Source organism: Tasmannia lanceolata, unplaced genomic scaffold (genome assembly GCF_043159265.1).
Source record: "Tasmannia lanceolata isolate RefF3 unplaced genomic scaffold, GAP_Taslan_0.1 ptg000015l, whole genome shotgun sequence".
In the NCBI taxonomy this organism is placed as follows: domain Eukaryota; kingdom Viridiplantae; phylum Streptophyta; class Magnoliopsida; order Canellales; family Winteraceae; genus Tasmannia; species Tasmannia lanceolata.
Genome location: NW_027518692.1, coordinates 53,336,941 through 53,359,603, shown reverse-complemented (window position 1 = coordinate 53,359,603; position 22,663 = coordinate 53,336,941). Strand labels below are relative to the sequence as shown.

At 37.0% G+C, this 22,663-nt stretch overlaps 1 protein-coding gene and 1 pseudogene across 3 annotated transcripts; both read right to left on the bottom strand.

Annotated features, from left to right (window-relative positions):
• Positions 1–283: 283 nt before the first annotated feature.
• Positions 284–2,348, bottom strand: LOC143892390 (cytochrome P450 86B1 pseudogene; annotated as a pseudogene).
• A 1,488-nt stretch (positions 2,349–3,836) lies between these two features.
• Positions 3,837–21,525, bottom strand: LOC143892391 (uncharacterized). 3 transcript variants are annotated; one of them, XM_077396981.1, is made up of 7 exons: positions 21,308–21,525; positions 11,798–12,163; positions 10,854–11,030; positions 9,364–9,480; positions 9,047–9,105; positions 4,807–4,957; positions 3,837–4,521 (listed from the first exon to the last, which is right to left on the bottom strand). In XM_077396981.1, exons 2-7 carry the CDS (start codon positions 12,143–12,145, stop codon positions 4,450–4,452), a joined length of 924 nt encoding a protein of 307 aa, XP_077253096.1. In that variant the 5' UTR covers positions 12,146–12,163; positions 21,308–21,525; the 3' UTR covers positions 3,837–4,449. The 3 variants fall into 3 exon arrangements, with proteins under 3 accessions (XP_077253096.1, XP_077253098.1, XP_077253097.1); XM_077396983.1 differs by having other exon boundaries at positions 9,364–9,453; positions 21,308–21,523; XM_077396982.1 differs by lacking the exon at positions 21,308–21,525 and adding an exon at positions 20,718–20,852.
• Between the last annotated feature and the right edge of the window lie 1,138 nt (positions 21,526–22,663).

Genomic DNA, 22,663 nt, shown 5'->3' with positions numbered 1-22,663 from the left:
CTCAACAGGTCGCCCCTTCAGTGACTCGAACACGGGACATGGTGGCTACTCTAATACCAAATGTTAGGTACCTTACCGATACGCCAGAAGCTCGAGAGCTGATGGAATGCGTTAGGCAAAGCCCTTTAAACCTGTCCCATACCAGGCTGGGTCCCACCCAGTCCCATACCTAGGCGGGCCCCCACTTAGGACCGTAACAATCTCCATCTTGGGTTGCTGTTTGACTGTGCCTGCATCACATCTGACATTGTTACTTGCTCGGATTTACATAAACATAAAAGGAAATTTACTAATTTCAGTTCAGGATCTACAACACAATGGTTATCTAATCATAAAGAAAGGATCCAACCAAATGACTTTTTGGCTCTCAAAGACTCTCGGATTTAACTTTGTGTTACTACTGTGGAGAATGCCTAAATTTATGAGTGTCAATAGCAACACCCTAAACTAAAAAAATGAAGTATGCATAAGGATTCCTCTACTAATAGAACAGGTTTTACATAGACCAGAGATTAATAAGTTTGAGAAAAACAGCACTATTACACATCATTTCCCTTAAAAAGAGTTTAAGTAATTTCTTTCTTTGTCATGAAGAGAGACCCTTGGTTTGAAAGTTACTTGCAAACCATTCCTCATGTAGAGGGTGGTGGTAATCTTGGGAACAACAACATGCCCTTCAACTACTGAAACAGAATACCTCAACAGGATAGAAGCAGCCACCATTTTCATCTGCATGTAAGCAAACTTCTTACCAACACAAAGTCTCGGACCCGCATTGAAGACTGTATATTTGGACTGATTTTCACTCACAAACTTGCCCTCTTTAATCCATCTCTCGGGCTTAAACTCCCTGCAATCTTTCCCCCAAATTCCCTCAATTCGCGCCATTGAGTAGATCGAATAGAGGACTCTCCCACCTCTCTTAACCTTCGTACCGTCGGGAAAAACATCGTCATTTATAACTTCTTTGAAATCCATTGGCACTGATGGATAGAGTCTCAGAGCCTCTGATAGTGCAGCTTGAAGATACTCCATGTTCTTTAATTCATCCATAGTAAAAACTACATCACTTGTACGTTCCTTCAAAACCACATTTTCCTTTTCCCTACATCGAAAAATCTCGAAAATCTCATCAAGAATCCGAATCTCCACATGCGGGTGTTTGTAAATGAGCCAGAAAAACCAAGCCAGTGCAACTGAGCTAGTATCTCTTCCCGCTAAAATAAAGCTTATGCAGAAATCTTTCAAAAACTTGTCCGAAAATCGACTATTCGAGCCTTCGGAGTTTCTACTCCGAGCTTCAATTAAGCCTGATAACAGATCACAACGGCCCTTTAATTCTCCAAACTTTCCAATTTCATTCCTACGGTCCAAAACCGTCTTCTCGGCGAATGCGTGAACAATCCGAACCGATTCTTTGAGCTGCTTTTCCGATCCGATACTAAAAAACCTCATGGATTTCCAAAGAAGGGGCGGGACGAGAAACCTAAGCAATGTGCTTTTGGTAGCGTCCTCGAAGGCCCTAGCGAATGCCACGTCAGGACGATCGACTGCCAAGCATCCAGGATCAACACCAAAAGCAGCGATGCAGATGTTATCGAAGGTGAAACGAAGAAGTATGTCTTGTAGATCGACGGCCTCGGTTGATTGTGCAATCTTTTCTAGCAATTTGAGTAACTTTTTATGCACCAGCTCTTGTATGGTTTTCGCAGAATATTCCATGAATCGGCTTGAGTGCATCTCCATCGTTGCAGCTCGCCGTTGCTCCTTCCAGACATCGCCGTCCGAGTTGAAGATTCCTTCGCCGAGAAGATCGGAGAATCTTTCTCTGTAGTATTTCCCTTTGGGGAAGTTGTGGAACTTTGTCTTGAGCATGTATTCTATGTTGGAGGGATCGACGGTCACGATCCCATGGGTTCCACCCATCCACATGCTTGTGTAGGTGTAGGTCCCACCGCATCGGATTATGTTCTCTGTCGTCCAATCGTAGATGTCGTTAACATGGGCCAAGAGGGATGGGACGAATCCGATCACAGGCCAAAGCATGGGACCCTTGTTCCTGCGCCATTGGATCATGGAGCTGAAAACAAACAAACCCACCAATGCAATCCCCAAATCAGAGAGCTTGGTGTGGGTTAACAGACCGTCGCGAAGGAAATTACGTATATCTTCTGTACTTTGATTTCGTAGAGGAGGAAAAGAAAAAGGAAAGAATGACATGATAATGGCAAATATAAGTGGATCAGTGGAGTCTAAAGTCTAAACAGTGATGTTTTTTTTTTTTCCTTTTTCTCTCGGTCTTAGAAGTGCTGACTATTGGGGTGATCGACTCGGCAAATCAGGAGAGCCTATAGCACCTCATTTTATACGGAGCAATCTTTACCGCACCCGAAGTGCGGTTGTAATATTTTCCATTTTGGCTCGGTTTCTTCCTACGTACGTAAATTTGTTTTATGTTGTAAAAATGAACATAAAACAAACTTTACGTCCAATTTTATGTCGAAAGAAACGGATTAGGATTTAAGAAAACTTCAAGGAAATGAGGGTGAAATCCCTAAAGATCAGGAAACAAAATCCCAGAAACTAATGACCAGTCAAAACCGGATTGACCTTTTCCAGATTTTTAGCAGCAGCTCATCACAGACACACTGGCAACCGGATCTCCCAGCGAAGTAACCCATATTCATTACCCATACATCCACCTACTCTTCTGGGACCCAAAAATTGATTATTAGGATTGATTTACCCAGTGTAAAGAAGAGTACTAGAGCGGGTGCCCTAGGGAAGAAAGGAGGGGTGAGGGGTGGCCGAGGGAAGAAAGTTTGGGTGAATATGTCACTTCCTAATCTTCATTGTTTAAGATGTTATCGATCACAACCGAAGTGAGCAGGTACAAGATTTAGGTGAACCTTCTAGAAATAATTCGTGGTCAATCACAAACTCATGGGATCTAGAGATTATGACTCTCTAGATTTACCTGCTCCACCATTTCAATCCACCACTCGCCCTCATTTCATTCTATTATCTAACCACACCGATGTTGATTCTTAATTTTAACCGTACTTACGCTGATTTATCGGTAGTACATTGCCAATTTATAGGCAATACATATTAACAGAAAAAAAATAGTATAACATGACAAGAATTGAAAATTTGTAAAAATAGGGAAATGACCAATTTTTTTTACTTGGGAAAGCCTCCTTTAGGGCAAAAGAGTAGTCATATGTAAATACAACGGAGGGGTCGGTCCCAAGTAAGAAAAGGGGGCGGATATATCATTTCCCTAAAAATATTGCTACAACGTAAATTTACGAATTTTACATGATGAAGTAACATTGTTTATGCGGGCGGATTTTTTCATATTTGGTTGACATAAAAATTGTAGAAGACAAAGTTATTACAACCAGTATACAGTTAGTCCTGCACGTGCTTCCTGCTTCTTTCTCTCTCTTTTTCCAGGTAGCCTGATGCAACAGCTTCCCCAACCACATTTAGCCTAATTTATTATGAAGCACCCCAAGTCATAGTACTGTTTAAAACCTAAGGGTATATCAGTCAAATTGCAAATTTTTTGTTATGGCCAATTGGGCCCAGGGCCGGTCGACCGCAGAAAGGCTTCTGGATTTTAAAAAAAAAATCAGACTCGGGGGCCTGATTGACCGTGCTAGTAGGGCAGTCGGCCGAACCCGGTTCTGCTCCAATTTGCAATGGACATTGGGATTTGCAATCGAGGTGAGTAATAGGGGATTGCTTTAGTAGTTTGATAGCAAAACCCCAAACAAAAAAAGAAAAAGATATAAAGGTAATACAACAACTAATTGAACTAAGGCGCCACCTCAACCATAAAGCATTAAGTACTATTATATTATCCATAGCAAAAAAAATGAAGGGTATTTCTGAGTTCTACATCATTTGTATAATGGCCGAACATATACACAACCATACACACCATTCAAAGCCAAAACTCATATATGGATTGCTTTTTTCATACTGTGTAAATTCTGCTTGCCCCTATTCAAATATTCAAAAAATCCGTACGCCTTCGATGCATCATCTGTGGCTGTATGATACCTATGAGATCATGTATCTCATCAATCTGATTTGCGAGCCGCCAAGGATCAGGACATTGATTCCTCGCCCATGCAATGACGTTGGTTGAATCACCCATTTTGTATTTTGTATATAGAAAGGATTATATATCGTCTTCCACCTCACCCATTTGCACAAAAAAAGTTTTTCTTTCAACTTAAAGCTCCAGTTGGTTCCATGAGTAAACTTAGAGGATTATGTTCCTAATGATGCCTTTTTTTTTAAACTGTCTATAATGAAAAATGACTAGAATGAAAATCAAATGTAGTTCCCCGCAACATTGATTACCAATAAGCAGCGCAGATTGCCATATCTGTTAGTGAATAAGCAGTCTCGGGAGTTCAATTAACAGATCCTTGCCTATGATGAGAGCTTATTTGCACTCTCGACCGACTCCACATAGTAGTGCAATCGCCAAAGTACAACATCATCCTAAGGAAACCCAAATCATGTTTCGTCAAGATAACGATGTGAATAATATGAGGAATGCTAAATTCAGAGGAGACCTTCGATAAATAAGATGAAAAGACTCCCCCATTGGTTGAAAGTCACCAAAGTGCATTTAATGCATTTGACTTTTGCATTTTTCGGTGCTATTATAAATGTACATTGGTGACTTTCAACCAATGGGGGTGCCCTTTCATCTTATTTATGGAAGGGCATCCTTGAGTTTAGCATTCCTAGAATAATACAGCATGCTAATTAGTGTAAATTTACCTCCTGGTCCAAATCGACATGGATCTCGTCAGGAGGGCCATCTGCAGATGAATTCCTATGTTGGATGATTTCAACAACACGATCGAGAGATTTGGCGGGGAGCTTCTGAATACGGAGCTGAAGTTTTTGCTTCTCAAGGTATGTCATTGGCCTACAAATTGTGTGCAACATCCAGAGAGGCAAATTAAATTTAAATGTCATCATTGACCTTTTGGAGGAAAAACAAAAGTTTGCTTCTAAGTTATAACACAATCTAAATCAGACTGAAAATTTGTTCCAGTTGCCTCAAACTGAAATTCGTGAACAAATAATTATTTGATAAAATGAAACTATTATATGCTCCTAAAAGAGAACTTTCTGTCAAAAGCAGGTCTAATGAGATTTTCCTTAGAATTATGTATATCAGTACAACCCTACCTGATATGGGAGCTGCCTACCAGCCTACCTGATGTGGGGGTTTCCAAAAGAAAGAGGGAATCAACCTAGTGTAATATAATGATGATGTCGGCATATTACTAATTTTACAAGGAATCAACCTAGTGTAATTCAATTGAAGGTTTTAGCTGGCTTCAGGTTTTGGTGTGTGACACATACAGGGCCAACCATGATTGGTCTTAGCCATTTATGTAGCAGACCTCACACTTGATCATTCAAGGCCCAAAAATCGTTATGAGGTGGGGATCCTAATCATCCAAGTAAGATCCTTCGAAAAAAATATATGAATAAAAACATGCAATGACCTTGCTTCAGTGGCCAAAAAAGCCATTGAACAAATGGTTAAAAGTGTAGATTTTCTGAGCTATGGCTAACCTAAGGTGAACGATACCATCCGAGTAATTCATATTAATTAATGTGGACCCCATGCGCATGATATAGCTAGGAGGGGGCTCTTAATTTTGGCAGTTATACTCAAAATTGAGGTTTTAGCTATGATTTGAGGACACAAATAGTGTCGCTTGTTGACACGGACACGGAGTGTCGGACACAGCAAATCCCCAAAATTTAGAAATGGGGACACAGCTAGAACGGAAAGTATATATAATCATGATTTGTGGACACATATTCGTGTGTTAAGCTTCGACACAAATACAAGGTGTCTGACATGGCAAACCCTAAAAATCTAGAAATGGTGATACGCCCATACACATACATACATATAAAATTACTTATTACTATCATAATTTGTAACAATATAAATACAATGTTCATTTAACAAACAAAGAAATCTTCGGATTGATCAAGTATAATCTAAAAAAATATGAGATAATCAAATAACAAATGCATTCATCAATTTAATTTAGTTCCCTTCAGTCTCCAACATGCAACGAGAAAGGGAGACCAATAGGATACAATGAATATAATATTGGAATAAGAGTTTGTTTGGAATTTTAGGTTTAGGGAAGAGGGTATAACAACAAATATTAGTTACATAAGAATTTATAATAAAAGAAAAGTTAATAATAAAAGAGGTAAACAAAATATTCAATAATAAAACAAAATGTCACACTTAACACTGTACAAAAACATGTCGACACGCACAGATTAAGTCTGACAAATCTAGCAGTACATTTCGAAAGGAGTGTCGACACATGAGGACACACGTGTCATACACGACAGTGTCATCAATACATTCAAAGTGTCGGCTAAATCATAGGGATTTAAGAATCGGAATTTCATAAAAGATTTCTGAAAGGATAAAAGGCTTTTGAATGCACTGCTCACAAAATGATCCAACGAACTTTCATCAAGAAGATGATATGCACTTCTAGAAAATTCGTGAACAAGAACTTACGCATAAGCAAGGAAAATTTCAAAGAAAAGGATGGGCCTCTACTACGGCATCTCATTTGTTGGAAGGGGTTTCCATAATATCTTTGTTCGAAATTTGAAGATAATTCCCTAATCGAATTCTCTCCCAAGCGGAGCAAAAGTTACATATATATATATATATATATATATATATATATATATATATATATATATGAGAAAACGGTTCCTACACATGTGTAGATAAGTTCTCTACACACTAGCTTAAAATACAGTGGGGGCCACATTATTTGGGTGATCCAAACCATTCATTTTTAAGGCCCTCACATAGATAGGGTGTCCATAAAAAATCAGATCCATAGGATCATCCTAACCATTCGAACTGTGGAGGCAAAAAATGGACTAATTTGTGAAGGTTTAAAGACATCCATTTTACCTCCACAAATCGTAGGGTTGGGATGATCATAGGATCTGAATTTTTTGTAGACACCCTATCTATGTGAGGGCCTTTAAAATGGATGGCTTGGATCACCCAAACAATGTGGGCCCCCACTGTATTTTAAGCTAGTGTGTAGAGAACTCTCTACACATATGTGCAGGAACCGTTTTCTATATATATATATATATATATATATATATATATAGTTGAGATACTTTCTCAGCTTCACCATAATACACGTCACAAGTTTTGGCATTTAAGATCCACAATACTAGACAAAGCCCACAATGGATGGTACATGACGCCAAAATATCACCAATTGGTGACAGAGGCATCTGATGAAGGCATTGAAAATCAATGTCTTGACAATTGTAATCCATTGATTGAAAGCTAGGATCTCATCGATCGATGAGATGTTTAGAATGTCAGTATTCCATGTTGATGTCCATATATTGATGAGGGTCCCACATGCAAACATTTTCCATTGTGTTCGGAATAGAAATCTAGCCTAAAGTGGCCACTTTCATGAGTTTTTGTTGGAATTTTGAGTTTGGATCCTGTTGAAGGCCTAAATCAGATTTGACTAAGTGAAATCCACAGACCTAATGATGAACCATTGATTTTTCCTGTTTTATTTTGTTTCTATCAATCTCGGTGCTTCTATTGCAATTGCTGCATAGTTTCTGATATTAAGGTAAATACTAGATTAGTAATGAAATATTATTATTTGCATAGTTTAATATGGTAGTAGAAGCGTAAAGTTAAGCCATACCTGATAGAAACGTTAGAAATTTAAAAAATCTGTCGCCTGGTTTTAAATACACTATTCCTTCGTTAGACTTCTCGTTCAATCTAACTTATCAACAAACAGGAAAAGAAGAAGAAGAAAACATTAATCATGTTGTCTTCTAAAAAAACTGAGCACAGCCGGTTTATGTTGGAACCCAAGAAACAAATGGTTTGGATCATCGAACAAGGTGGTAAGGTGGGTCCACTCGATCCTCTTTTAAATATACATGTCTGTGTCCTTGTTTCTACATCTTGGGTAGTTGTCATATCTCTGTCGACATGCGATACTCATGTCCGTGCACAAATCAATTTTCCAAATTGTGAGACCAAAATTATACCGTGAAGGCATGATCAGAACTGAAGACTTGGCAGGTAGGAAATAAATAAACAATTAAAAAAGCAAACACCAAATTGACAAGTTCATCAGTACACTAAACTCAACTAAGCCTTTGTCCCAAACTTGTTGAGGTCGGCTATTCATCAGTACACTATAAACATTATAAATTATATAAAATCAAAACATACATTTTTTTTGAAAAAAAATCAAAACATAGATATTTGTTCCAAAAATTATTAAAAAGAAAAAACAAAAACATATGTTGCAGAATCCACTTTCTCCCTCTCGGCTATTCATCAGTACACTATAAACATTATAAATTATATAAAATCGAAACATAGATTTTTTTTTTGAAAAAAAATCAAAACATTGATAGTTGTTCCAAAAATTATTAAAAAGAAAAAAAACAGAAACATATGTTGCAGAATCCACTTTCTCCCTCGACCGTTACACAAAATGATAGCAACATTTAAAACTTTGCGGACACTACATAAATGGATATTGACATTCAAATCTCCATCAATACTTCCATTTCATGTTTCTTCTTCTTCTTCTTCTTCTTTTTTTTTTTTTGAAAGATACCATTTCATGTTTCTTATTTATTATCTTAATGCCAAGAAAATCAATTAACTGAAAATATCAATGTTAAATGATGATGAGAAACTATCTAGATTCAAATATTTAGGGGTTAATATTTCACACATACAAAAGAAATGAAGATGAAGGAATAAGAATCCACATTGACAAACTGTGCAACAATAACCAATTTGAATCCACATTGTCAAACTGTGCAACAATAACCAATTTGAATCCACATTGACAAACTGTGCAACAATAACCAACTCTGAGAAGTTTCAGTAACAAAAGAATTAAATCCTGCACTTTCGAAAGAATGTGGAATAATATACCTGCACTTTGACACAATAACATCAAGAAAATCTTCAAGATGTTGCTCCATATTTCCTAGCTGAAAATTAACATGTAACAGTAATTCAGCTATAAATAACCAAAAAACTTCTAAATGTGTCGAGGTTGCTAATATGCAGCCATGAACCATCCAACACATGGTTAATAAAAGACATTGGATGTCATGTGTTGCATAATGCATTCCAGAACAACAGGGCTCACAATCCATTAGTGAAATTGCATACCTCTAAGACTATATTTCCTGGAACTCCTGTCCTACTTATTGATTATTATTTATCATAAGACATTCAGAAATCACCTTTGCAAACAACTCATCTGAATATTTCTTCCGACATTCCTCCGACTGTAATTCACCATTTTCGAGAAGTGCTTGAGAATTTTCATCCACCTGAAAAAAAAATTGAGGCACTTCCAGCTTTTTTACAAGATGGAGATGGACGCAAAAACAACATAAATAACAAGAAGTCATTATAAGTTTATCTATCTCTAATAAGCTCTAAAGCTCCAAAACAGGTATATCAAAGACCACCTTATGTTAACTTGGAGATTCTTCACATATACTGATATTTTCAAGCGTTAGCCCAAGGGTTCAACCCAAGGGTAATTTTTATCCACCTAAAATTACGGATTACTATCATAATTTCTAACAATATAAATATGATATGCATTTAACAAACTAATAACTCTTAGACTTAATCAACTATAATCTAAAACAAATATGAGATAATCAAATAATAACGCATTCATCAATTTAATCTAGTTCTCTTCTGTCCCCAATATACAACGAGAAAGGGAGACCAATATTATACAATGAATATAGTATTGAAATAAGAGTGTATTTAGAGTTTTAGATGAGGGGATATAGAAGCAAATATTAGTTACAAAACAGCTAAAAGAAGTGTTAATAATAAAAGAAGAATTAATAATAAAACAAGTAAATATAATATTCGATAATAAAACTGAATGTCACACTTGACATGGTACAAAACGTGTCCACATGCTCACATTAAGTCTAACATGTCTAGCAATAGCTTTAAATTTGTCCAAAGGAGTGTCAACACGTGTGGACACACATGTCATGTCGGACATAGCTAGACACATGTGTCGGCAATAAATTCAAAGTGTCGGCTAAATCATAGCCCAACAATCAAAATTATGGAAGTAAATACTAGAATCATAATGAAACTTCAGTACATAATAACAGGCCATCACAAAAAATGAGCCATGATTATATTTGAAACGAAGTCAGAATAACCAGATTTTGGAGCTTGACAAGGGGGCAAGGGGTGGTTTGAGAAGAATTTTCAGTAAGAGGGGATGTATAGAAGCGGGAAGAAGAGGAGGAAAGAAAGGCTAATGCAATGGAGGTGGCAAGGGCAACGTGAGTAATGAGAAGGGATGTGAAAAGTGTGTCCTCAGTTTTGATGGACATCCAAGCAATAGGAGACATGCAACCAGTTGAGTTGTGGAGCCTGTCTGGAAATTCAAGAAAGGAGTTGAAGGCATGCTTCAAGCCATCATCCATTGAATGTCAGAAGACTCAGAACCTAACACAGCCCAAGTAACGGTTGCTTCTTTTAAGAGTTATGAGCTACCACTATGTATCTCATTTTGTTTTTAATAATAAATCTATTACAATTTCAATGAGTTGAGACATGCACGTACATATTAACTTCCATTTACTCAAATTTTGAGGGGGCAATCAGTGCCTTCATATGGCAAGACGAGTAGAGATGTAACAACAATACATCTAAACTAAAAGAAACAGGTGAGGTACGAAGTACATACCTTGAAACAAATGGACTCCGCGTGTATATAGTTAGAAATGGGGGAAGAGGAAATCTTTTGCTTCTTGGGGAGATGTCTGTTCATGTCTTCATCTAATGCACTTGAATGACATGATGATATCTCTTTATGACATGGAGGCTTTTGAAGCTGGTGCACTGCTAAAACCTGATCAATTATCTGCATGTAGCACATGACTTAATGATTATAATAGTTGTAAAGAAGTCTGCATCCATACCCATAAGAAATGGTGCAAGGTGATAAGTCCAATAACATCCTAGTTCATAAGGCCATCACAAGCAAGGTTTAAAATTTTGGTTTCGGTTTCGGTTTCAGACCTAGCCAAAACCGAAATTTCAGCCAAAATTCGGTAAAAAAAAAAGAAGCAAATTTCATTAATGTGCCAAAATTTTGGCTGAAATTTTAGAATTTTTTTAAAAAAACTATATTTTCCCGAAATTTCTAAAGGATTCATGAAATTTTCATGAAACTAAAACCGCTATTTGATGAAAATTTTCTAAAGGATTCATTAGCCGACACCAACTAGTTTGGGACAAAGGCTTAGTTGAGTTGAGTATATTTTCCCGAAATTTCGGCCAAAATTACCGAAATTTCGGCCAAAATTACCGAAATTTTGGACTCTGGCCAAAATTTCGGATTTTGGTGGTTTTGGTTTCGGTCCCAACCCAAATCCAAAATTTGGTATTTAGGCCGAAATTAAAACCATGATCACAAACCAAGATGAAGGTTATATGCAGAACGCAGAAAGTCCAACAGTATGCAGCTTTCCAGCCATAAAAATAATATAGCACTACCATAAATGCTTTGACAAGGTAAGAATCCACATATTTCAACTAGCATCAATTACAAGCATCTAAGTCGACAATTGTGTTTTTCCTTACACGAACATATATTTTTCCAAGAGAAAAGGAAAGATTCAAATTTACCTCATCAACTTCCTGATTTAGGTCAACCACACTCCTCTTGAGAAATGCTTTTAACCTTTCTCTCTTGCAATCTGAAAGCCCTTCCCCTATTCCACCGTTAAACAATGAAGCAGAAGCACAAATATTGGCTTCTCTATTTTTGAAAGTATTCCTATTGATATCCTCAAATTTACCCTTTGCAACTGTAATTGCAGATGTTTCAGGATTTTGGCCACAGAAAGGTGAAAGAAAATCCTCTTTTTGAGAGAATAGTTCTAAAAATTCGTGTTTGTAGTAACCAAAATAATTCGGGCCCAATTCGTTATGCTTGTTATGAGCATCTGAACCAGCTAAAGGCTTTGGCATCATAAAGACAGACTGTTACTCCTGCATAAAGGAATCAAATTTAAAAAGTTCAGTATTGATGTGCTAACGACGTTACGGCATCATAGAGTTCAGAGATGACAAAGGAGCTAGAAAAACGGACACCACAGCCTTGCAAGAGAGAACAGAAAAAACAAAAGAGTATAAAAAGTGAAGCCAGTTAACAAAGAATGAATGAAACAGATTTTCTTTTTCTTTTTTAAATGGCAACCAAGGTTTGAAATTTCGGTTTCGGTTTCGGCCTCAGCCGAAACTCAAATCTTAAAATTTCGGTTTCGGTCCTGGTTCGAAATTTCAGATTTCGGCCGAAATTAACCATGATGGCAACAATAAATAAATTGGTCATATAGGTCATACTGATGACTCCTACAAAACAATTCCAGCGATACAAACAAAAATTGCAGCAAAAAAACAGAAAGCACATGAAAATTTTCAATATGCCAGCTTTGCTCAAAAGATGAACAACATGAAAGAGCATGGGTCCCATTGGATGGATGTAACCACACCCAGCATGCTCAAAATGTCTTTCGATTAGCTTCTACCAAGTGCTAACTGGTCTTTCGACTTCAAAATGCATTCAGATTTCTTTTGAAACTACCTTATCTCTCATAATGTAGCAATCGGTCTTGCATTACTTCTCTCTCTCTCTCTCTCTCTCTCTCTCTCATGAAATACTGGATTAGAAGTGAAATGAATAGCAAACAAGTATCACCATGGAAGCGCATCATAAGATGAAAATCAACACCAATATTAGTTATGTCTTCACCAAGGTCAGCTCACAAGCTGCAACTTTCATTGTCCTCTAGTATGTAATCCTCTCACTATATCAAGTAACCAATGTCTAGATTATAGGATCGCCCAAAGGTTCCCCCTCATCAGGACTACGGTGGTGATTCGCTTACGTGAGAACATATTGGTTTCTGCCTCAATTTGTCAGTTAGTCTCCTATAGGATATCAAGGTTTTATTTTCATTGGGATAAGAATTGTGCCACTAATTCCCACAAAGTATTTAGATCTCTATTGTAATATCTACTTATAATCATCGTCTACAAGAACAATATCAACCACCACAACAGCAAATCATCAATGAGCCTCTTCACAAACACCAAATGATTTTTTCTCCTTCTGAGACCAATCTCAACCACAACACCACTAAATCACTCATACGATAGCAAAGAAGATTCCTTGCACCTGTGAATACGCTTGCATAATTTGAACACTTCTTCATCCCCTAAGAAGGAAAATCTAGAGAAAAGTATAAATATAAACATCCTTGGATTTCATCATGGAGAAATACATTCCTCTCATCCAATTGATGCATCAGCCAATTCCTTTTTCAGAAATTCGAATAACCAACCTTATTGATTTCAACTTTGCTAGTAGGAAATGTTTCAAAAAGTGTACTTCATAAAGTATGAGTTAAACTTTAAATGTCTCAATCGATCCATCTCTTTACAACTACAAGGTGAACACACATTCAGAGCCATCCATGTGGTTCCCCTTTGTCAATGCGATAAGTTGCCATATATCATTTTCCTTTAGCACTTCCATCTCTTCTATCATGGACATCTACTCAAGTTGTGGCTCTCCTTCTTCAACTCTTCCAAGCATAGGATTCTTTTACCAACGAAATATAAGACAAAAGCCCCATATGCTTGATAAGAAACAAGTGGATAACTAGATCATAATTAAATGACTGTTTTGCCTTTGTAGGAAGAGTAGGTAAATATCAACCAGGAAAAGTCGTGGTAAATGTATAAGAAAATTACCTACAGGTAAATTTTTTTAATGATGAAAAGAACTTTATTAGAAAGATAGGACCGAGATGGTAAAATTACCTACACGTAAATGCATAAGAAAATTACATACGTTGAAGAATATTCGTGGATAGCAATTGGTTCCTCTTTTTTTTTAATGGATAGCAATTGGTCCCTTGGATCATAACCTTTTCTTTTTTCTTAAATAAGTACGAACTACTTGGTTGTTTTATTATTGGGTATTAGCAGCTCAAGTATCCTTCCATACTAGGCATGTGTGCTTGGATGTAGAGAGATAAATGAGGTGGAACCTCATTAGTAACAAGTGAGAAAAATTGTACTCTACTCGGCATCCAACTTTCCCCCTTAGGAAAGAAATATTAGTGAGAATAGGCAAAATGGAAAGCTAAAGTAGCATCAAAGCAGAATTTGCAACCTCATTTCAATTAGATGAACTTAAGTGACCTCTAGCAAGTGTATGTTCTTCCTTTCAACAAACCCTTCTTGTTTTGGTATATAAGGACAAGATGCCAAATGTATTCCCACATTGCCAAACCACAATAACCAAACCCCAAACTATATTTGACCTTGATCATCTTACAAACAGTCTAAGTTGGGTTTATAATAAAATTTCATGTAATTCATGAGTGTTAGTATGATAATTAGACGGGGCCCTCTTGGATGGCCCTATTGGCATGAATTGTAATGACTGCTGAGTGATGTTTATAAGAAGATTAAAGTCAAGGGGTTGGGGAATCAACCCACACGAAGTTATTTTCTTCTCTCTTCTCTCTTCCATCTCTTCTCCTCCTTGCTTTGCTTGCACATCTATTTCTTTACATGTACACTTTAATAGGGTATCAAAGTATGACAATCATGGGTTCAAGAAAGGAGATTAACCTATAACTTTTCTTCTCGTTCTTCTTCTTCTATCTTGACTTCTCCGCTGTCAGGGTCGTGCACCAAGAATATTACCTTGTCCACTTACAAAGTCTGGAGTCCTTAACAGCACATCCTTCCCTGCTCCGCTATCGGAGTTGTGCACCAAGGATTATATCTTCTCCTCTTCCGGAGTTGTGCACCAAGGATTATATCTTCTCCTCTTCCGGAGTTGTGCACCAAGGATTATATCTTCTCCTCTTCCGGAGTCATTGAGTTCTTAACACAACATCCTACAGCATTTGAATCCCGCACAACAGATCCTAAACCATTCTCAACCCTAATCCCACATCCTAAACTATTTGAAACCCTAACCCCACGTCCTACAGCATTCAAATCCCTATTCCCTTCTTTAATACCCTAATTCTTCCACCCCAACTATTTGAAATCCCATTACATTTCACCTCTCCATTCAAAACCCTAACCCCATTTCCATCTCATGACAACCTCAAACCCTGAACTCTATTTGGGAACCCTAAAACCTCAATCTCCACCTCTGCACACCTTAAACACTAAATCCCATCTTCAAAAATACTAATTACTTGCAAGCCGGACCTTTGTACACCTTAAACGCTAAATCCCAACTTCAAAAACCTAATCACCCCAAACGCTTGAACTCTATTTGGGAACCCTAAAACCTCAATCTCCACCTCTGCACACCTTAAACACTAAATCCCGTCTTCAAAAACACTAATTACTTGCAAGCCTGACCTTTGTACACCTTAAACCCTAAATCCCAACTTCAAAAACCTAATCACCCCAAACGCCTCCTTGGAAACCGTAAAATCTCAAGCCCCAACTTTGCAACTCCCCCCCCCCCTCCAACACCACATTCTTACACTTTTGACAACCCTAATAACCCAAAATCCATCCTCAAAAAATCCACATCCCCAATTCCACCTATGAAAACCCTAAATGCTAATTTCCTCCAATTGGAACACAATCTTCACAAATTTGCAACTCTAATCCTCACCACTAACCTCTTAAACCCCAATCCGTTCTCCCTTCCCCATATCAAACCCTGATTTTTGTTCACATCCCATTTGAAACAATACGCTCATCTCATCTTGCCTACTCATGGTATACTTTGTGACCCAGAGTGTGTCAAGTGTTCTTGTCCTTCCTCATTATAGCAAATTTAGTGAGGGATGCTTTCAATGCCACATCACTAATTTAAAAAATAATAATAATGATGGTGTTGTTGATCTATTATACAAACATGTGTGGACTACTGTGCTTGCTGTTCTTCTCTTTAATTATGGGCCGTTGCACCTTCCTACAGACTGTTGTTCTGTGACACGAAGAGTTGTCATTTCCATGGACTGCTGTATTGTTTTCAGCCTACTTTGTGAACTGATCTGTTGTGGACTGTTGCGCCTAGAGCAAACTACTGTTATATTTCATCACTACTGCATAAACAATGGTGTGATGTGCCGGCTGCTACCTATTGATTATACGGCTGTGAACTGATCCGTTGTGGACTGTTGGGCTGTGTAATGTCCCCTTTTGTAATAGGGCCATATGTGGGCCACGGTTGTGGGGCATCCCCCTTTTAGGAGTGCTTATGTTCTAAATGAATAAATTGATTTTAAGCGAATAGTGTGACCCCACCTTTGCAACAAATTTTACACGCATGAAATGAGAATCACACGTAAAACATATTGAGATCAAATTTCCCACTTGCAAGAAGAGGTTTATCTAAATTGATGGGGACGTACACTTTCGGCTCTAACAACCGTTAATTACATTTGTCAAAAAAAGAAAACACCTCGAATTATTCATCAAGATTTTCCCTATCTAAAGACAAATTTCAACTCTTCCTTTATAGAATCCTCCCGGGATTGTTCTTTTTAGTAGAGAATTTTTTTTAACAATTTGACTCTTTCCCTAACTCTTTTTTACTCTGCTTTTGTAAGACAATCCTCCCGAAAGACGAACCCTCTTGAGTTGTATTTTTTACTCTTTTTGCTGTCAAGAGTCTTCCCAGAAGAGGACTCCTTTGAGCCATAAAAATATACATAACTCCGCTTTTGACTCAGCATTTGTAAGAGAGTTCTCCTGGAAGACAAACTACCTTGAGCATATTTTTTAGCTTAGCAAATGCCCCCTCGTGTCTTGTAAGTAAAAGGATTCTGAAGCTTACATGACTTGATTATATTGCAACATCTCCTAAAAGTTGAATTTTCTAAAAGAGTTCTAGCGCAACAACTCGCAACAGTCCTTTTGGAAGAGAGCTCCTAAAAACTTGTTTGAAAATCCGAACTTTGGAAGAAGCCCTAGAATTGGGAGTTTTGAATTCTAGCAATATTTTAATATATTTTTTATTTGTTTTTATAAGAGTTCTTTCAAAGGAGGATCATTAAAGTGTGGTGATTTTATTTTTTCTTAAAAACTTTGATTGTTTGCAAGAATTCTTCTAGAACTGGGCGTCTAGAGTTCTCTTCAAAATGTGGAAATTTTTCGAAATTCGAATTTTGGCACGTCTTCTTGGAGCTGGGACTCTTGAATTTTGTTGTATCTGAAGTTTCAGGTAAGAATCCTTCTAGAAGAGAACTTTTCAATATAATCTATTCAAGGGGATGACTACTTTTTAATATAATCTACTTCAAGGGGATGACTACTGGTTTTATAAAAGAAAAAAGAATAGTAATAATCACCATGCCTCCCATCCTTTCCCCTCATCCTTTTTATAGATTCACATCCTGCACTCTATTTTGCTAGCTAAATAACTTTCCCTAATCACTCTCTAACTCCCTAACAACTAATACAAATCCATCCTATAAAAGAATCAACAGTATGAAAACCTCATTACAAATCAATCTTCTCATATTTTTCCTAATAAAACGTTTGAGAACTTCCTCCAATCGCTCCATAAACACCTAAACTATGATTTGTGGACATGGACACAAGTATCGTGTGTTGACACAGACGCGGAGTGTCGGACACGGCTCAACTCAACTCAACAAAGCCTTTGTCCCAAACTAGTTGGGGTCGGCTAAATAAATCCTTCAGAAAAAATTCATGAAGAAGGTGAAAGGAATCTACCCGGCTCTAATCCCAGCTAGTTGAGTTCTATCCTCGGACACACCAAACCCCAAAAATTTAGAAACGAGGTCACGGCTAAAACAGAAATTATACATATTCATGATTTGTAGACACGAATACATGTGTCAAGTTTAGACATGGATATGAGGTGTCTCACATGCAAGTTGCAACTCCTAAAAATCTAGAAATGTGACATGCCCATACACATAAATACATATAAAATTACTGATTACTATCATAACTTGGAACAATATAAATATGGTATTCATTTCCCAAACTTATAAATCTTAGGATTAATCAATTATAATCTAAAAAAGACATGAGATAATCAAATAACAATGCAATCAATTTAACCTATTCTCTTCTATCTCCAATATGCAACGAGAAAGGGAGGTTAATATGATACCATCAATATAATATTGTAATGAAAGTTTGTTTAGGGTTTTAGGTTTAGGGGATGGGATATATAGCAAATATTAGTTAAAGAAGACCTAAAGAAGAGTTCATGATAAAAAAGAGAGTTGATAATAAAAGAGGCAAACACAATATTCAATAATAAAATAGAATGTCACACTTACATGGTACAAAAAAGTATTGACACGCCCACATTAAATCTGACACTTCTAGTGTGTATTTAAAAGTGTCGAAAGGAGTGTTGAGACGTGTGGAGATGCGTGTCGACATGTGTGTTAGCAATAAATTCAAAGTGTCGGCTAAATCATAGCACCTAACACAAATTTGCTCCTTAAAAGAATCTCAACCATAAAAAATATCCAACAACAATTCATCCTTCTCACCTTTCCTTACTTGTTCTAGTTTGGGGGGGTTATATGATAGGTACCATTCCGATCATATGGCAGTTGCCCACAGAAAAGGAGTGGAAGGGTGCCTTCTTGGTATAACCAAATATTGACCAAATGTAAAATTCCTTTATTCATTAAATTATGCGAATAAACACAAAGATTGCAATTGACCCATAATTGATGCCTGCTAATTAGGGAAGTCTATTAACTAGGTAACTCCCCTTATTCTTCCAACAAAGTTAGGTACCATCCTATCAGATGGCAGTTGCCCACAAAAATGGAGGGAAAGGGCATCCTCTTGATATGACCAAATATTGACTAAATGCAAAATCACTTTATTCATTCAATTATGAGAATAAATATGAACCTTCCACCATCTATCGTTGGAAAGATTTCTATTGACCCATAATCCGTGTTATACAAATTCTTCCGAATGGGCAAAGTACCCATGTCGGACTAATGTTATCGGGATCGCCCTCCCACCCTCCGACCCGCAATCAGGAGTCGCCGACCCCAAACATGGGTCGTTTTCGACCTGAATCGCCAAAAATGGTGACCCGGAGAAAAGGTAAAGAGATAGGGAAGAAGGGGAAAGAGAAAAAAAAAAAACAACTCTAATTCCCAGCTCTAATCTAATCATACCTCATTGGAGGCCTAAAAAAAGAAGAAAATAAGAAGAGGAAAAGAGACTAGCCTGAAACAGATGTCCCGACAGAAACTTTTACTGAAGATCGCGAATCCAAATATAATCTATTTACAATATTGTAAAATCTCCTACCCTGCTCCCTTGTTTTTGGAGAGAAAAGAAGGGGGTGAATGGCATAAGAGAAGAGGGAAAAGGGAAGCCGTGGAAGGCATGCAGCCACTTAAAAACCCTAAACAAAAAATCCGACCAGAAGCCTATTGATATTGGCACTACAAGTTTTAACCTCCTTTTTTAACCAGTTGTCAGATGCTATTTTTCTTTCCCAAAAACTGATATTAGCACTACAAGTTTTAATCCTTTTTTTAATGGTACTACAAGTTTTAATCTCTTTATTAAATAGCTGTCAAATGTGATTACCTTTCTCAAAAACTGTCAGCAGCCACCTATTGATATGCTTGACTGTCATATTTAAGATAAGGCCTGATAATGCTTAAGCATCTCTTGGCATAACATTAAACGAGAGAGAGCACCAGAGCGACCTGAATTAGCACTCCAAACCGACCTGCGACCCCATATAGCGAACCAACTTAGCCTACCCTCATCCCGCGTATCGAGCTACCATTGTACACACACCCGTTCCCATACCTCGTACCGGAACGAACCACATTCTAGGTAACCTTGCATCGGACATTGTCAGATCCCAATACTTTAGGATTTGTTGCGACACTTCTAGATTTTGTTTATATATTTTTTTTCTCCTGAATACCGCTACCACAACTTTACAAGCAACATATGTTTTGAGTTTTATGAATCTAAATAGTAAGTTTTTAATATGAAAATAAAATATTATATTTGCTAAACCTATTAAAATTTCCAGCTAGCTACCAAGAAAACACTTATTAAAAACTTATAAATTATTTATTCTAATCAATTATTATATAAAAATTAAAATTCGATAATTAAGTATTATTATTTTGGCAAATCAACGAATCATTCTTTTTGAGGTTTCCTGAATCCGACAAACGATATCTGTGTCAGATTCTCGTATCCGTACTAATGCAAGATAGCCCATAATTTATTTATTTTGAAAAGATTTTTTTTTATGCAAAATAGCCCATAATTGATGCCTATTAATTAGGAAAGTCTATTAACTCCCCTTATTCTCGCAATCTTACAGTATCAAAAACTCCATAACTCTACAACTCATAAAGACAAAAAGAATATAGCAAAAAGGCAATAAATTCAAATCCTAAAAATTTGATACAATAAGGCCATGTTTGGATACCGGCAAGATTTAGATTTGGATTTAGTTGATATTTTGAACTAGATCAGATCCTTAGAATTTCCAAATCAGTTACAAACTTACAACAGTGCAAGAAATTCCGATTTTCAAATCTTTTCTGCGAGACATTATTTGGAAATCAACATTTGTGGCAACTTCCGTCACCATTGCTGCTCCTCGACGTTATTCCGGCAGCAGCGAGGCATCCCTCCCTCCCTCACTCTCTCTCTTTCTCTCTCTCTTAAAACATGATCATCAAGATGATTGATGTGTTTTGTATCCAAAACTCAAATCCAAATCAAAATACAAATGCATGAGGTATCCAAACGGGCCCTAACAATTTTTTTTTTTTTTTTGAATGGGTGTGTGACAATAACATTACTAGCTAAGTATCAAACCTAAATATTCCTCATCAAAAAACCCACAAGCTAAACAAAGAGAGACGGGAAAAATAATCAGATTGCATGGGAAAATATTGTTTCCCATTGTTTCAAAAGTTGTAAATAAAAAAATAAACATAAAAGAGTAAAACAAAACTTGGGTCAATCGTCAAAAAAGAAGAAGAGATATAAAAAAAAAGGGGGAATTATTAGTAGAAGAAGAAATGGGAAATCCATGGAGAAGGAATTGAAGAATGGTGAAATGTAGATTGGAGAAATGTTGATGATACGTACTTGTAATTAGCACGCGAAAATAACCAAATAACAAAAGTTTGTGGTCCTAGCCCTCGAATGGCTACGAAGAAATGAATATTGTACTGTCTTAGTGTCTCTCCTTCTACCGAGCACCCTTTTAGGGTTTTTCAGCCTTAGATTAGGGTTTCAAGAAACAAAAAACCCTAATCCGATTGATTCACCCTAATATGGGATTGGCTCAGATTTTGTCTTATTCATTTAATTCATTCAAATTTTGTGTTATACATTTAATTCATTCAGACTTTGTCTTATCATTTAATTTAATTCAACTCATTTAATTCATTCAGATTTTGTCTTATTTATTTAATTCATCTGACGTGGCTGCTCTCTCATGCAACAACCAGTCGGCAAAATGGTGTAAAAACTTTCTAATATCAGAGATTTTATATGGTGTAAACCCTTATAATCCCTTATTTTTTCAGAAAGTACTGTACGGACCAGATGATCCAAACCTTCCATGTGATAGGCATCAACGTAAATAGGTTGTGCCCAAAAAATCATTTCCATAGGATGAACCTAGCCCTCCAATCTAAAGAGGTTTCCATAATATACAGTTCCTCTATAGATCAGAGGGTTGGGATTATCCTATAGAAATGATTTTTTGGGCACAACCTATTTACGTTGTGGTTCATACATGGACGGTTTGGATCATCCTATAGTGTGGTCCGTACCGTACTTTTTGAAAAAATACGGGACTATAAGGGCTTACTAGGGCTACACAAAAAACCGGCCAAACCGATAAATCAAATTGAACTGGGCCTTTCGGTTTGGTTTTTCTAGGCATCGGTTCGGTCACGGTTTAGATTTTTATCGAACCGAACCTATGGGCATTTTTGTCGTTTCAACCCTAGATATAAATAAATGCAACATGAGAAGCTAGGGTTAGAGTGGTCTCCACCGATCCCATCGGTTCGGTTCACGTTTTTTGTGATTATTGAAATTCAATCTGTAATATTGAAGTCATTTGAATTTCGTCTTTTGAGTGTTTTCAGCTTTATCAAGTGAGGAGAGGACATTATGGTCCACAGGTTTTTTGTTGGTCACTTGAAACCAATTTTCAAGATCCAGGTCTCTTTATCTTACGAATGAGATCCGTTGGGTATTGAACCAGAATCGTGTGGGTGGTCTAGAAGATCAACAGTTTCAGTTACAGATGCATGTCCATTTTTAGACCCAAATATTGGTAGTTGGGATTGATCCTTTCAATGGCTGTCTATTTAGTAGGACTATAAAAAATTTAGGTCAAAATCGGTTCGGTTTGGTGGTTATTACCCCCATCAGTTTGGTTACGGTTTGGATTTTACCCAAACCAATGGGATCGGGTCGGCTAAAAAA

What these genes read in the sequence shown, in the direction of transcription:
- LOC143892391 (XM_077396981.1), bottom strand. Translation starts at nt 12,145, where the DNA reads ATGATGCCAAAGCCTTTAGCTGGTTCAGATGCTCATAACAAGCATAAC. An exon ending in TAAATCAGGAAGTTGATGAG is followed by an intron (nt 11,031 to 11,797) that starts GTAAATTTGAAT and finishes TGCTACATGCAG; the next exon opens with ATAATTGATCAGGTTTTAGC. An exon ending in CAGATGAGTTGTTTGCAAAG is followed by an intron (nt 9,106 to 9,363) that starts GTGATTTCTGAA and finishes GTTAATTTTCAG; the next exon opens with CTAGGAAATATGGAGCAACA.